Source organism: Atractosteus spatula, chromosome 21 (assembly GCF_055471065.1).
Source record: "Atractosteus spatula isolate fAtrSpa1 chromosome 21, fAtrSpa1.hap1, whole genome shotgun sequence".
NCBI lineage: Eukaryota > Metazoa > Chordata > Actinopteri > Semionotiformes > Lepisosteidae > Atractosteus > Atractosteus spatula.
Genome location: NC_142726.1, coordinates 15,437,161 through 15,451,696, shown reverse-complemented (window position 1 = coordinate 15,451,696; position 14,536 = coordinate 15,437,161). Strand labels below are relative to the sequence as shown.

Here is a 14,536-nt window from a genome sequence, read left to right as displayed (position 1 = left end):
CTTTCACCAGCGGTGTGCTTTTTGTGCTTGGTGCCCCCCCCCAGGTGGACACGGCGGGAGGAGGCCGACTTCTACCGCGTGGTGTCGACGTTCGGTGTGGTTTTCGACCCGGAGCAGGGCCGCTTTGACTGGACCAAGTTCCGGGCCATGGCGCGGCTGCACAAGAAGACCGACGACAGCCTGCAGAAGTACCTGTGCGCCTTCACGGCCATGTGCCGCCGCGTGTGCCGGCTGCCGCCCAGGGAAGGGGGTGAGTGAGATGTGTGCCGCCTGGGCACTAGAGGAGCTCGATCTGACCCATTTGGAGGAACCTGGGGGAAAAAAGAACCATTAGCTCCCCGTAGCTGAGAGGTGGTTTGATTTTCCGTTTCCAGAATCGGTGGACCCCTCCATCTCCATCCAGCCCATCACAGAGGAGCGGGCGTCGCGAACGCTCTACCGGATCGAGCTTCTGCGCAAGGTCCGGGAGCAGGTGCTGCGGCACCCCCAGCTGTACGAGCGGCTCCAGCTGTGCCAGCCGGGCCCGGACCTGCCGGTCTGGTGGGAGCCTGGCGCGCATGACCGGGACTTGCTCATCGGTGCCGCCAAGCACGGGGTGAGCCGCACCGATTACCACATCCTGCGCGACCCCGAGCTCTGCTTCATGACGGCCCAGAGCAACTACAGCCAGAACAAAGGGGCCCAGTCCCGCACCCCCACCCCTCTTCTGCTCCCCCAGTACCAGGCCATGGTGGCGGGGTCCCCCCTCGCCGCCCAGCCCCGGCCGCCCGACGCCAGGACAGCCCAAGTGGAGGAGCCCAGGCAGCGGGCGGAGCACTTGAAGGAGGAGCCGCCCACGTCCGAGGATGAGGGGGCGGAGCGGAAGGGCAAGGCGGAGCAGTGGAGCCCCAGGTTGGGGGCCCAGACCCAGGGCTCGGTGGACAGCAAAGCTGGGGGGCAGGTGAAGGGCGAGAGCGAGCGGCGCAGCATGGTGGCTGCCAGGACGGAGCCGCTGACGCCCAACTCGGTAGCCAAGAAGCAGAAGCGAGGCAGCAAGCGGGGGCGTAGGCAGGGCCGGCGGGCTTCCTGCACGGACTCCGACACGGAGCGCTCGTCCTCCTGCTCCTCCTCTCGCTCCTCGTCGTCCTCCTCCTCGTCTTCCTCCTCTTCTTCCTCGTGCTCCCGCTCTGGGTCCAGCTCCTCGTCTTCCTCTTCCTCCTGCTCCTCCGGCTCCTCCTCCTCCTCTTCGTCCTCCTCCTCCTCCTCTTCTGAGGACAGTGACAGCGACAGCGAGGACAGGAAGGCGAGTGGTGAGTGAGAGCGGCGAGGAGTCGCTTCTTATACCTCTCATCCCCTTAACGTGCTCTGAGATTTCCGCTACGGTAAGATCAGAGAGGATAAAATTATCCAGGAAAATAATTCCTTACACTTATAGAGCACTTTTCTGGACACTCCCCTCAAAACACTTTACCCCACCCCACCTGGATGGTAGCAACGGCAGCCATAGTGCACCAGTACGCTCACCACACACCGGCTTTCAGTGGGGAGGAGAACAGAGTGACGAGGGCAGTTCATAGATGGGCATTATTAGGAGGCCATGATTGGTAAAGGCCAATGGGAAATTTGGCCAGGATGTCAGGGTAAAACCTGTGATTTGTAATGACCACAGAGTTAGGACCTCGGTTTTACATCTTATCCGAAGGATGGTGCCTTTTTACGATATAGTGTCCCCGTCACCATACTGGAGCATTGGGACCACACAGACTTCAGGCTGAGCGCCCTCTGCTGGCCCCACTAACACCACTTCTAGCAGCAGACTTAGTTTTTCTCAGGTCGTCTCCCATCCAGTTACTGACCAGGCTCACAGCTGCTGAGCTTCAGTGGGTTGTCAGGTGTGAGTTGCAGGGTGAAGGTGATATGGCTGCTGGCCTCCCATAAAATGTGATTTTTATGTATTTGAGGTCGTAGCGTAATTGAAGAAAACTTCACCCACAACTCCATCCTACCTTCCATTAGATATGATGCAATTTTTCTTAGAATAAATCACCTAAAAGAAAATAATTGCCTGCTTACTGGAAGTTCTTGGTGTGCTAAGCCGTGAATCCAGTAGCTGATCATGCGGGATTCCTTGCAGTTGCAGAGGCAGAGAAGATCAAGGGTTTTGACGAAGATAGCGTGGCATCTCTCAGCACCACCCAGGACGAGACACAAGACAGCTTCCTCACTGATAACGGCCTGCACAGCTCCTCCCATGCCTTTCAGGGCGGGTACATGCTGGCTGCCTCCTACTGGCCAAAGGTAAGATCTCTCCAGGCTGTTGTGGCCTCTAATGTGAAATGTTTGTCCAACCTCAAATATTTTTATTTTGCAGAAGATAACAATACTGACTTAACAGTAATTTAGCGTTCATTTGTATAAGATAACTCAGAATTCTGTTAGCGATAAATACTTTTTCAGTGTTACTGAAGTTTATGAAACTTATTGAAGTGATACATGCCACTTAGTTACTGTTGTTGGTATTCTGTATTAAAATGGTTTAACATCCTGTCACAAAAGCTGCTTCAAATCATTTTATATCCTTTTGGTATAAAACGGTTGTTCAATTGAGTGGCCATGTTATCAGAACGTTTAGCGAGTCGACACTGTGCTATTAGATATAAAATGGTCAATGCAAGTTTTCAAACTTAAAAAAAAAAACATTTCAAGTGCTCATGTTTAGGAAAGTTCACAGCATAAGCCGTTTTATTTGCTCATTGAAAATCTAAACCTTCAAAGAAATCAGGCTTGCGTAAAAATCTCGATGCACAGTAGCCACTGTTCTCAAAATCCCAATCCGTTTTTAAAATCCTTGATTATAAATGCTCAGAATGAACAGAGAAGCACAAAGCAGAGGGCACAAGGTGTAACTGTGCAGAACTGCTTTTAAAACAAACTTTTTGAGAAGAGTCATGGGAGTATTGGCTTTAGCGTTGCAAACAGCTGGATGAGATCCTTGAATCTGTAAGCTAATCAACTGCCCTAATGGCCCCCCTCTTGTTTGTAACTGTTCCCAAGATCATCCTCGCGGGCGGGGGCCGCACCTCCCACCTCCTCCTGCGAGCTGGCCTGGCGGCGGGATCTGAGCTTGTCCTTCTCGTTGGCAGGACCGGGTCATGATCAACCGGCTGGACAGCATCTGCCAGGCAGTGCTGAAGGGGGCGTGGCCCGCGGCGCGGAGGGGCTACGAGGGCAGCGCCGTGTCCTCCTTTTACACCACCAAGCTCCTAGACAGCCCCAGCGACCAGGGAGGCCCGCCTGGCCCCCGAGAGGACCCCGCACAGTCGCCTCAGATGTCAAAGGTGAAGAAGCATGTACGAGAAAAGGAGTTTACAGTGAAAATCAATGACGTATGTTTATTTTTTATTCCCTCTAGGACCTGAATGCAAATTGCGGTGTACAGCATGTTTTTTATTTCCCTGCAAATGGCTGCCTATGGCATTTTTTTCTCTTCTTCTGCCTGTATTGGGTACACTGTGGATCTACATGGGCTTAGATCCAGTAATGCTATGAGCAGTAACATCCTTATACCAGCTTCTGGGAAAGCTATGCGAATGATTATTTTTGAATTTACATATTACGGATTTTCTTTCTCTTATCTCCCAAGTCTTGGCTGGTTTAAAGGTGCTTCCTGGTCTTTTTTTTGGTGTGATCTCTTTACTGGTTTCTGAAACCACCAGGCTGTGTGGAGAGTGCCTGCTTTCTGTAGACTGACAAAAGGCATGGCTTCGCTTATGATTGCAAAACAAAGCCCAGACACCAGCAGATGGAGCTTCCTTTGTCATTTTCTTATTAGGTGTCTCTAAGTATTTTTATGGATAGACTTACAAATTTACCACAAGAACCAAATATTTAGCTTCCCAAAACACTGCTAATAAGTAATGACTCTTGATGGAATTCTTGTCCACTAAGCAGTGTTGATTAAAAAGGCTCCTAGTCTTAAGATTACAACTGAGGCTGTTAACACAGGTTAACTTTTTGCAAGTGGGGTTTATCAGTATTGACCATCATGTGATGAAATCTGCAGAGCAAGTCCGAAGTGTGGCAGTACAGTTCACCAGCATTGCTCCAGCCCTCCCACAGATACACACACACATGCCTGGCTCTTCATTCCCTTCACGCCAACACAGGTGCTCATGGTTCCCCAGCGGTTCTCCGCTGCTGGTGCACTAACTTACGGGGAAGGACTCGAGACATCCTGTTTAAAGAGCTGTCTCTCCACTGTGCCAGGAGTAGGAGCGTTCATGATGACCGTGGTTTAAGTTTCTTGCCTTTCTTTCCCCTCAGTGGAATTGACTCTAAAATACTGTGAAACTGCGGAGAAGGGAATGACTTCAGGCAGTTGAGTTCAGCCCTGTCAGTTTTGGCTTCAGGGTGAATATGACCAGCATCCTGTATCCCCTTTGTTTTCTAGACTTGCATCTCCCAGTAGGGATGGAATTTGAGAGCTCTGCTGTTCTCACTACTCCCACCCGCCACCCCCGGTGGCTCCACACAGCTTTGACAGGGCTTGTCTTTTATTCTAGCGCTAGTAAAAAGAAAATCCTTGTAAAATATAGTTGTTGTTTTTTTTCAAACATCGGAACTAGTACATTAATGAAAGGAGAGCAAATTGCCTGGGCTTGTTCTGTTAAGATGAGGCTTCTGGTAGGAAGGACCAAATGCACTAAGAACAAAAGCCTATCGCCCCGTCTGTTTTGCAGTTTTCATTGTTTTGATGCAGTTAAACTTGTTGTTTTCAGGAAAAGCCTCTCTTTGATGAAAGATATTTCAAGAGGGAGCAGGAAAAAAAAGCAGGCAGTTTTGAAGCAGTTACTTCAAGATCACTGGCATGCCTGCGCTTCCATAAGCACATGGTGGGGACACACACACACACACACACACACCGCATTGCAAGGTGTGCACCTGACTGCACGTGAACAGACATGGCCGCCCAGCGCAGGCACAACCCCAGTGCTCTTGACAGCTGCTCCTTCAGGCTGCCTGCTGCTCACAGCGCTGAGCTGCCCTGCAGGGTGTCTGAAGGCCCCACCTCTGACCTTTCCTCTTACTGCAGCAGGAAGGTAGCTTGAAGCTGACTTTCCAGAAGCAGGGCCTCCCTCAGAAGAGGCCCCTGGAGGGCGAAGACGGGCCGCTGGGGCAGCAGCAGTACCTGGCCCGGCTCCGGGAGTTGCAAAGTGCCTCTGACACCAGCCTGGCCGACTTCACCAAACCCTTGCCCACTGCCGCCGGTACGTCAGGTTGGGGTCGGGGGGGGGGGGGGTTAATGTGGCTGATGGGTTACCAGTGCCAGACTTTGCCAAAGCGTTCAGTACAGATCTAGCCTTGTAAACAATACAAAACCAGCTACCCATGAAGAAGGCAGATGCTGAAACTTGTTTTTGCATCTGGGCCAACAAGTTTTTCTTCTGCAGATGTTAATGTCCTAAATGGAGATAGCGGGGACTGATAGATGGGGAGGGCGGGGTTTGGTGGTCATGCGTTTTTTGGGGGGGGGAACCTGGTTAGTAAAAGAATCTCGCCCGCACGCGAGGATTGCGGTCTCGGGTGTTGACGGCGTGCTCCGTTTCCCCAGGGGCCGCGGGCCCGATGCGTGCCAACGGTGCCCTGGACGGCCAGCCCGTGGTGAAGAAGAGACGCGGCAGGAGGAAGAATGTGGAAGGCATGGACCTCCTCTTCCTGAACAAGAACAGATCCACTCCTGACCATGTAAGAACAAAGTGCTCCCCCACACTCCCACCCATCACCAGTGCCGCACTCCCATTCCAGAAGCTCAGGGCAGCCAGCCAGCTGCAGGGAGAAAGCCTGGCAGCCCACAATGACAGGAAGCTGTGTCTCGGCAGCTGCTCGTAAATGTGCCAGAATGAAGGAACGTGTCAAGAATGCCAGCCTCCCCCTGAACACTCACACACACTTGCTCTTGGCCTTCTCCTCCCCCTCTTTAACATCTGCGCTTGAGTTTTTTTTTTATCGGTTCAGGTGTTGAAGCTGAGAAGTAACATGCTCTGCTGTACCAGAACCAGGCTCTTCAAGGTCGTTCGTCAGAGTTGTGTCTACAGAAAGTAACCATGGGCAGTATCATGGGAAATTTAGCAAACATGGCCAAAGGGAGTCAGGACGTTTCACGAACCAGTTTCTCTGAGTCGGAAGTTACCTTTAAAATGTGTTTTACAAAATGCATTTTGAAGAGCCTGTTTTTAATTATGATTATGGAAAAAATGAAGTTGCGCGTGCTCCGTTATTCAGCTGTTTGTGTTGTTATCGTAAATATCGGTGCCTCTACGTGGTCGCTAGCTTATCTTCCGCCTCAGGCAGGACTTTCAGTCTGAAATGGTGTATGTCCGGCCCGTAGGTCGGGCTGGGAGTCGGGGGCAGCGCTCAGGCCAGTCCTGCTGTGGTCCCTGGGCTGGGGTACGGGCCTAGCCAGGCACCGGTGGACACGGAGAGCAGAGTGCCCGTCATTAACCTGAAGGATGGGACTCGGCTAGCTGGCGATGACGCCCCCAAAAAGAAGGACCTGGAGCAGTGGCTGAAGGAGCACCCTGGATATGTGGCCGACGTGGGAGCGTTCATCCCCGTGAGTCTCCATCGCCACCCCCTCCAGTCCCTTCTCTTCCCTCGGAACAGGCCCAGCGCTATAGTGGGATGCCCCGCTGGAATTGTTTGTTATTATTTTGGTGCCGTATGGTGTTAAATGAAAATGTTCTTTCTCTCCAGGGTCTGAACAAGATGACGTTTCAGGACGGCAGGCCGAGGCAGAAGAGGCATCGGTGTCGCAACCCCAATAAAATCGACATCAACAGCCTGACCGGCGAGGAGAGGGTGCAGATCATCAACAGGAGGAACGCCAGAAAGGTACAGAGCGCCCTCACTCCGCCAGACAGCACCATCTACAGAGGAGCCTGTCTGTCCTTTACCTCTTCTTCACTGTTGACAAGCTAGCCAGGGAACTAGAAGAGCTCAATTTCACCCTGAAAAGCTGTTGAGCTTCAACAAAGAGAGGGAAAGTAAATAAGATAAATACTGGCAAATGAGGCCCTTTCAGTAGAGGACTGCGAGTTGAAGTTGTGTGTAAACCACCAACAGTTGACTCTTTACAGGGAAGCTTATTTACATTTGTGTTTAAAACCTTGCAGCCTTCCCCCCCCCCACTCCCCCCCCCCCCCCTCACATTAAAAAGGGTGAGCTGCGAGAGTGGAGCTGTGCCTCTGTTCTGCACAGAGCCCTTCTTTGGGAAGCCCTGACGAGAGCTCGTGGTCTTCCCAACAGGTGGGCGGCGCCTTTGCCCCTCCTCTGAAGGACCTGTGCCGGTTCTTGAAGGAGAACCCGGAGTATGGCGTGCCCCCGGAGTGGGCCGACGTGGTGAAGCGGTCGGTGAGTCACTCCTCTGTTCTTTTTCCCCAGACTCGTTCCTGTGGGTTTTATAAAGGTGAACAGCAATTTTACATTTGGTTTATTGGCATTGGGTATTTTGCGTTGGGTGTCAATTAGAATCTGTATGTGTCTGTTTCTGTGATCCAGTTCGTAAGCCCCGTTTCTTCTGGGGTTTTTTTCTCTCCGATCAGGGCTTCCTTCCAGAGAGCATGTTTGACCGGATCCTGACGGGACCGATCGTGCGTGAGGAAGTGAGCCGGAGAGGGCGACGGCCCAAGAGTGAGATGGCCAAGGCGGCGGCGGCAGCTGCGAACGCCAGCGCCGCGAACCTTTCCATCAACCCCCTGCTGTCCAACGGCCTGCTTTCGGGGATGGACCTGTCCAGTCTGCAGGCCCTCCAGCAGAACCTTCAGAGCCTGCAGTCCCTGCATCTCACTGCCGGCCTCATGGGGCTGCCAGGGGGACTGGCCGCCGCAGGGGACGCCAACAACCTCGCCGCCATGTTTCCCATGATGCTCTCGGGCATGGCCGGCCTGCCGAACTTGCTGGGTATGGGCGGCCTGTTGGGCAAGCCCCAGGAAGGAGCTGGGGTCTCGGAGGACGGCACGAAAAAGGGAAACGGCGGCAGCGGCGACTCTTCCTCCTCGGCTTCTAAGACGCCCGTGCCTACGGACACGAAAGGCGAAAGGACAGAAGGTCAAGGCGCTGACCAATGCCCGAGTGACCCTTCGACCTCAGGCGCCACCGCGCCCCTAAGTGCTTCAGCTGTGGCTGCTGCCGCTGCTTCCTCTAACCACCCGTTAGCTCTTAACCCCTTGTTACTCTCCAGTATGCTGTATCCAGGGATGCTTCTCACTCCAGGCCTTAATCTTCCCATTTCCGCGTTGTCTCAGTCCGGCGTGTTCGACGTGCAGCAGCAGAGCGCGAGTGCCAGCCCGGCCCCCGCCGCCGCCGCCTCAGGGGAGACCCCACGGGGGGCCGGCGGGAGCACGCCGGCCAAGGGCCAGGAGCCCGGCGAGCAGAAGGAGAACAGTGCCGAGGAGGGCTCGGAGAAGGCCGGGTCTTCGTCGTCCGAGTCCGACGGCTCCTCCTCGTCGTCGGAGGATTCGGACTCCAGCAACGAAGACTGAGCCCCGTGTAGTCTCGATATAAATATATATATTTATATATAGATAACCCTGCACTTACATTGTGTTTTTTTTTCCTTTGTAAATATCAAAAAACGGAAGAAAGTGTTGTGTCATTTAAAAAAAAGAAAAAAATGAAAAAAGAAAAGATCCCTATCTAGAAGAACTGAAATGAAATTTCAGTGTTTGTTCAAAGGTACAATATTGTTTTGAAAGACAATTTGCATGTCAAACTTTATTAGATTTCTGAAATACATGAACTTGTATAACACAATGGTGTACAATTGCAACAGATAAAAAAAGGCATTATTATAATTTTGTTGGGGTTTAATTTTATTAAAAAAAAGAAAAAATTAATGCTCGAGCCGAGCTGTACATTTAATATATTTGGAGTGGGGATAAAAAACACAGGACTTTATACATATTTTGATTTAATTTGTAAATAGTTTTACAGCCTCCTTGACACTTATAATTTACAGATCAAACTTTGGAAAACTCAGCAATAACTCGGGCAGCTAATGAATGTCACAGAAGCTGTAGATTCTACATGTTCTTTGCCATTTTTCTGCAGATCCTAAAGAAGCTGTTGCTCCCTTCAGTGTGGTTTGCTTTGGTGCTCCAGGCATGTCTTTGTTCGGTCTGACTCCTGCTGTGCTGGTTCTCCGTCTAGAAAGTGCTTTGTGTGATATTAGGGAAGGGATAAAGGCGGTAGATTAACAGTATATAGGCCTTTTGGCTAATGCTGTATACATCACACGCTTATCTACGTGTGTGTGTATATATATATAATGTATATAATTGTTTTCCTTTAGCAATGGGTCGTCTTAACTGCACTTTAGGTTCTTATGTGCTCTTGCACAGGTCAGTCACAGAGGCCTTGTGCTAGAAGGCACCTGTTTTCTGTGGATAAACACCGATACACCTGTTTGCTGTGTGCGGGTGCAAGTCCGGAACCACACCGCTGAGTGCTAGTGGAAACCAGACAGCGGAGCGAGTCGGAACCGTGCCGAATGATAATCCGCGTGGGAACGGGAGCCAGGCTTTAAAAGAGGGAAAAAAAGTTTTAGAAACGCTATCTTGGGTTGTAGTGCACTGCTGATGGGAAGAGGAAAAAAATCAACTTCAGGTACAACCGTGTGTTCGGAAGAACATTAATTTAAAATAACAAAGAGCGGAAACGAAAACCTTTCCCAGTCAGCCAACGAGAGTGGCTGTTACCTCAGCTGAGTTCTGGTGTCGAGTTTACAGCAGTTTACTTCGTTGTTCGCAGTCCAGAAATAAAAGACTCGAGTGTCCTGCACGGTGTTGTACTCACCTAGCTGACTGCTGTGACTACGTTGACTCACCGGGTTCTGGTGGTGCTGTGCTCTTTCATTTCCCCGATTTGGTTTTGTGTGTTTTTGTTTTATTTTTGGCATTTCCCCACCCAAGGCTCAGAAGAAAAGTCTGTGCGAGAGAGTCGCACTTCTGTCGGCATTGTCATTCATGCTTCTCCGGCTTCCTGTGCCGGGCTCTGCAGACGGTAGAGGAGGGATCGATGTAACTGTGAGTGTGTGGTTTGTAAAGGAACAGAGTCTGGGATGCTGGGAACTGTGGACTGTTCAGTCCTTACAAACGGATCCATGTTGTTCTGAGCAACTAAAGCATTACGATAGGAAGTGAATTGTTTTGTTGCACTCAGTTGCTGAAGTCAGCTCTCAAGCAAACGCAAGTATCAGTGTATTGAGGGAGGCTGTTGTAACACCGTCATAAAGCTATAAATGATGAAAAGCGATGAAATTTAATAGTTTGCAATTTTATGAAGACCACTCTGCTGTTTTAATTTTTGTAGCAATAAGTGGTGGTGTGCAAAGGATCAGGATTTAGGCATAGTGTGAGCCCTGGGGTAAGTTTAGTACTTTTTTTATGAACGGCGGCAGAGGCACAGAAAGAAAGCAACGCAGTATGTATAGGAAATTCCTAATGAACTGTTGCCAAATACTATACAGGCTAAATCTGTGTTCTATTCCCAGTTAGCTTGCAACACTACTAAAACTGTTAACTGAATCTGTGTGGTCTTTGCAGAGTAGAAGCTTGATGAGCTTTTGTTAATTGTTAACTTTTGTGTACCAGACTTCTTGGCCTCATCCCCCCCCCCCCCCCACCCCCCAGACTGGAGCCATCGAGTCCTTTCGTTGCTAGTGGAATGAATGATTTAATTTTGACATTTGATCAAACCGTGACAGAAATATTTCCGCGGGCCTTCCAGCTTCGGAGCACGTTTTGCTTTGCTTTGTCTTTTTTGTGACGTAACGTAGCTTGGTGTGTGTTGTGCACACCTGCACATGCTGGCCTATAGAGACACCCCCCCCCCCAGGGGGGGCTGTGCACTTCCTGAAACTGTGCAGGGCCGTGTCTGCGCCCTGCCAAGTGAGAACGAGTAACAATGAGCTGCCTTGACTGAGATGTGTGTCAGGCGCCTCAGTGCAGCACGGCGCCAATCAGAATGAAGCAGGTGCCTGGGAACTAGGCTCTGCAGAGCTAGTGCAGAGTCACGCAATGGGCTGAGAGGGAGATTGCTGGCATGGAGGTATCTAAACTAGAGATGGGGGCATTTGAATAAATATGGTGGGACACTGTATATGTACTGACCCCTGTAGGAGGGCCATGATGGAGTGACGCATTGGCCGGAGTGACCTGCTTTTCAGACCTGCGAAATCCATTTGTATGAGCTATTGACAAGCGCGCCTCCTTAAAGCAGGTTGTAAACAGAATCTGTGCTCTTGTTAGAGGACAAATGGTGGAGAAGACTCTGCTTGAAAGAGTTGCATTGTAATTTTCATCCACAGCTCCCATTACAGTATGCTCTACAGTAGGGGATCCCCAAAATCTCATTGCTGGGGGACAGTTTCAAGCTGTTGCCATTGATGGAAAACCCGTTTATGACCACCTTGAATTTTTAGGTGTAGTCTATTGCAGTTGTAATTCAGTAGAATGGGTTACCTACAACAATATTTCTTGAAGTTTTATGGCTAAGGGGTCCTGACTTGAGTATCGTCTTTAATGTGGATAACCCTCTGCCTTTTTAATTAAACCACAAAATACATACTTTTGGTATTACTGCAAGTATTGCCAGTTTAGGCATTACAGATGCTCAGTTACCTTAATGAAGGAGTTGCCAAAAATTAGATCAACTGATTACTGAACATTTTAATCCTGGGGAGAATGTTTAGTAAAGTTTTCCCTGAGCCTAGTTTGGGAAGCTTTCTCCAATGACAGTATTACTAGTCTAGTCTGGTCATGTTTTGACACAGACTAAAAGAGATTAACCTACTTATATATGGTTAAAATAAGGAATACAGAATACCGCTGGAACAGCACGTATTATTGCAGTCTTAGCTGAATACTGATTTTTTTTCTACACAATTATCGTTTCTCTTGCTAATTGAACATGACACTCTGGTGACAGTTGTCAGCGAAAAAAACAAACATTTTCTAACTACAGGTCTTGCTGTTCACTCAAGTGAACCAGTGCAAAGGAAGGTTACCGTTCAATCTGAGCTTGTTAAAAGCATTAGGGTGCCAGCAAATCTGTTTGCATTCAGTGCGGTCAGTGGCTTGCCATATTTTTCATCCCCCCCCCCACCCCCAACCCCCTTTACAACCTACCTAGTCCTAACACTGGTGTTCAGGGTGCATTTTCAGTATTTTAGTGAGAATTTGGTCAGCAACTTTCATTTGTACCCATAAGCACCCAGCACTGGTCTGTAGAGTCAGTCACTTGCATTCTGGGTTTGAACAAAAAGATTCAAGCATTCAAATGTTATTTCCATCTAGAATAAAGATTAGAGTCCTCCACCAAAAACATCTCCACTTGCACTCAACCTCCACTGTGTTTTTGTCTTCAGGTATTTGCCAGAAAATGACACATTTTCTAGTTAAGCAGTTTAGTCTCATTTTAATTATGTCTTGGACTTCGTTGCCCTGTCCTATCACGCTGCAGCAATTTATGGGGATATGAACTTGCTGGGACCAGGTTGTGTTAATGGACACCCCCTGCCTCGGAAAAGGTCATCTACGTGTACCCTAAATTTCAGCCAACCAATATGCAAATAGAGTGTATGCAGGTGTTGCAAAAAGTATGTACACTAAGACATGAAAGGGGACAAAGGAGATCATTTATGTAAAGTAGTTGCTGAAGAAGAAAATAGCTATCCTTGCCTTGTATTTGTATCTTTTGTTTTCAGCTTGATAAAACCTTGAAAGTCATTTTAAGTTGTTTTCTTTTGGACAGTTGCAATATTTGCAAGTTGTGGTCTGTGTAGTCAAATAATGCTTTCTGTAGTGGAGGAAAAAAAGCGTCTTAAAGTCATTTGTAATTTATTGAATTACTTTCTATGAAGTTCTATAGAGGAAATGGAAGTTTAATTATTTTTATTAAACATATTCTTTGACTATCCACGAAGTCTGTCTGTGTCCATTATATTAACTGATGTTTCCAAAGTAAAAACTATTTTAAGATCAAATCAAGTGAATTTTGTACTTTGTTTTTCCGTGCTTTTGCAAGGTAATGATGTCACTGACATCGCAAAAATATGAGGAGTTAATCAAAAGACAGGCACACTGTTTGGGTATATAATAAAAATGCTGAACGTTTGTTAAAATTGTACGATGCACTACTAAGACCTAATTCAGGTCTTATAATTTTACTCACCCTTTTATAAAAAAGATGCTGCTGCAATGAAATAAGTCCCAAGAACACTCAGATACATTCCAGGATGTAAGAGAATGCCCTATAAGGTTCAAAATAAAAAGACAAATTGCACAAGGGTCAGAAAAGCTTTTCATCTCTCTTGAGCAGCAGACAGACCTCCCACCACCCAGAGCCGGTCCCCCTGTGCGACGAGACCCTTAGCAGACCAGTGATGGACTCTGCTGTAGCCCTTGTACAGGAAGGGCCCTGCATCTGCATGATTTTATTTTAACTCTGCGCTTAATGAGCCGGGCCAGCTCTTCGGGTGCTACGACTTTAAACGGACCTTGAAGACAACCGGGACCGGCACTAGACGCCTCTGGGTAAAGGGCTGATGACTACAGTTAGCCCTTCAAGAGGCACCAGAAGAGCAAAACACAGAGGATTAGACCTCCTGGGAAAGCTAAGGTTGCTGCTGGAAGAGGTGTTAGAGGGATCAGTAGATCACCCTGCTGTGTTTGTGGGTTCTAGTGCCCCAGTAATGTGATGCGGGTGCAATACTGTAAAAAAGGTGGCATCTTGCGGATGAGTTGTAAAGTGCTTTGAGTGCAGTGTAATATGAGTATACGGAATTATGGTAATAGATGCAGGATTTGACTATGCACTCTGCTCAAGCCTTGCTAACTCTTGGGTTTTGGAGAGCCTTGCACTGGGTCTTGTGTTAGTAGTGCTGCACAGACCCAGGTCCAGAGGACTCTAGTCCCACCTCACAGGCCCTGTGGTTCAGACAGTAGAGCTGCCTACAGCCAGGACTGTGCTTTAATCCTTGTGGTTCTTTGGGTGTTTAATACAGTCAAAACCTGACTTCCTTGTAATAATCTCAGGGGAAAGGACAATTTTGCTGCACATAAAACGTCAGGATTTTAATCACGAGTCCTGCAAAACTTCTGCAGCGAAATTGGTGTGCAGAGTGGACTCTTATGTTTCCAGTCCCAAACTGGTTCAGCACTTCATTCTATGAGTTTTAAGAGGCTTTGCAAGCTTGCAGACGCTTATTAGAGCGAACTAAAGCATAAATGCAGCGCTCTCTTTTTCGAAAAGGAAACGGTGCAGAAAGAGTTTGTTTAAAAAAAACGCTTCATTTTCCGCTCTGCGGCTGCAGGAAGTTTATGTTTGGCCTCTGAGTGACTTCTGTGTTATCCATTCCAAAAGTGGGACGCAGTTTTGGGGGCGGGCGTTGGTCGCAGGCTACCGCTAATTTACCAAAGCTGTTACGCCAGAAACTCTGCGCAGCAGTGCGCTGTGGAGGGGATCTGTACGGATCCAGCGTACGGCAGTAGCAGCTGTC

At 48.9% G+C, this 14,536-nt stretch overlaps 1 protein-coding gene across 14 annotated transcripts in view; it reads left to right on the top strand.

The window, feature by feature from the left end:
- The window catches only part of chd9 (chromodomain helicase DNA binding protein 9), a 64,817-nt gene extending 51,861 nt beyond the window's left edge, over nucleotides 1-12,956 (top strand). For 5 of the 14 annotated variants that reach the window (XM_088938788.1, XM_088938780.1, XM_088938781.1 and 2 more), the window contains 10 exons: nucleotides 45-250; nucleotides 375-1,289; nucleotides 2,114-2,277; nucleotides 3,123-3,365; nucleotides 5,072-5,246; nucleotides 5,591-5,724; nucleotides 6,368-6,592; nucleotides 6,733-6,870; nucleotides 7,285-7,389; nucleotides 7,581-12,956. In XM_088938788.1, the coding sequence (XP_088794914.1) occupies nucleotides 45-250; nucleotides 375-1,289; nucleotides 2,114-2,277; nucleotides 3,123-3,365; nucleotides 5,072-5,246; nucleotides 5,591-5,724; nucleotides 6,368-6,592; nucleotides 6,733-6,870; nucleotides 7,285-7,389; nucleotides 7,581-8,519 (3,244 nt within the window). In that variant the 3' untranslated portion in view covers nucleotides 8,520-12,956. The remainder of the gene's footprint in view (nucleotides 1-44; nucleotides 251-374; nucleotides 1,290-2,113; nucleotides 2,278-3,122; nucleotides 3,366-5,071; nucleotides 5,247-5,590; nucleotides 5,725-6,367; nucleotides 6,593-6,732; nucleotides 6,871-7,284; nucleotides 7,390-7,580) is intronic. The other 9 variants (XM_088938789.1, XM_088938787.1, XM_088938793.1 and 6 more) reach the window with 6 other exon arrangements.
- The last annotated feature ends 1,580 nt before the right edge of the window (nucleotides 12,957-14,536 follow it).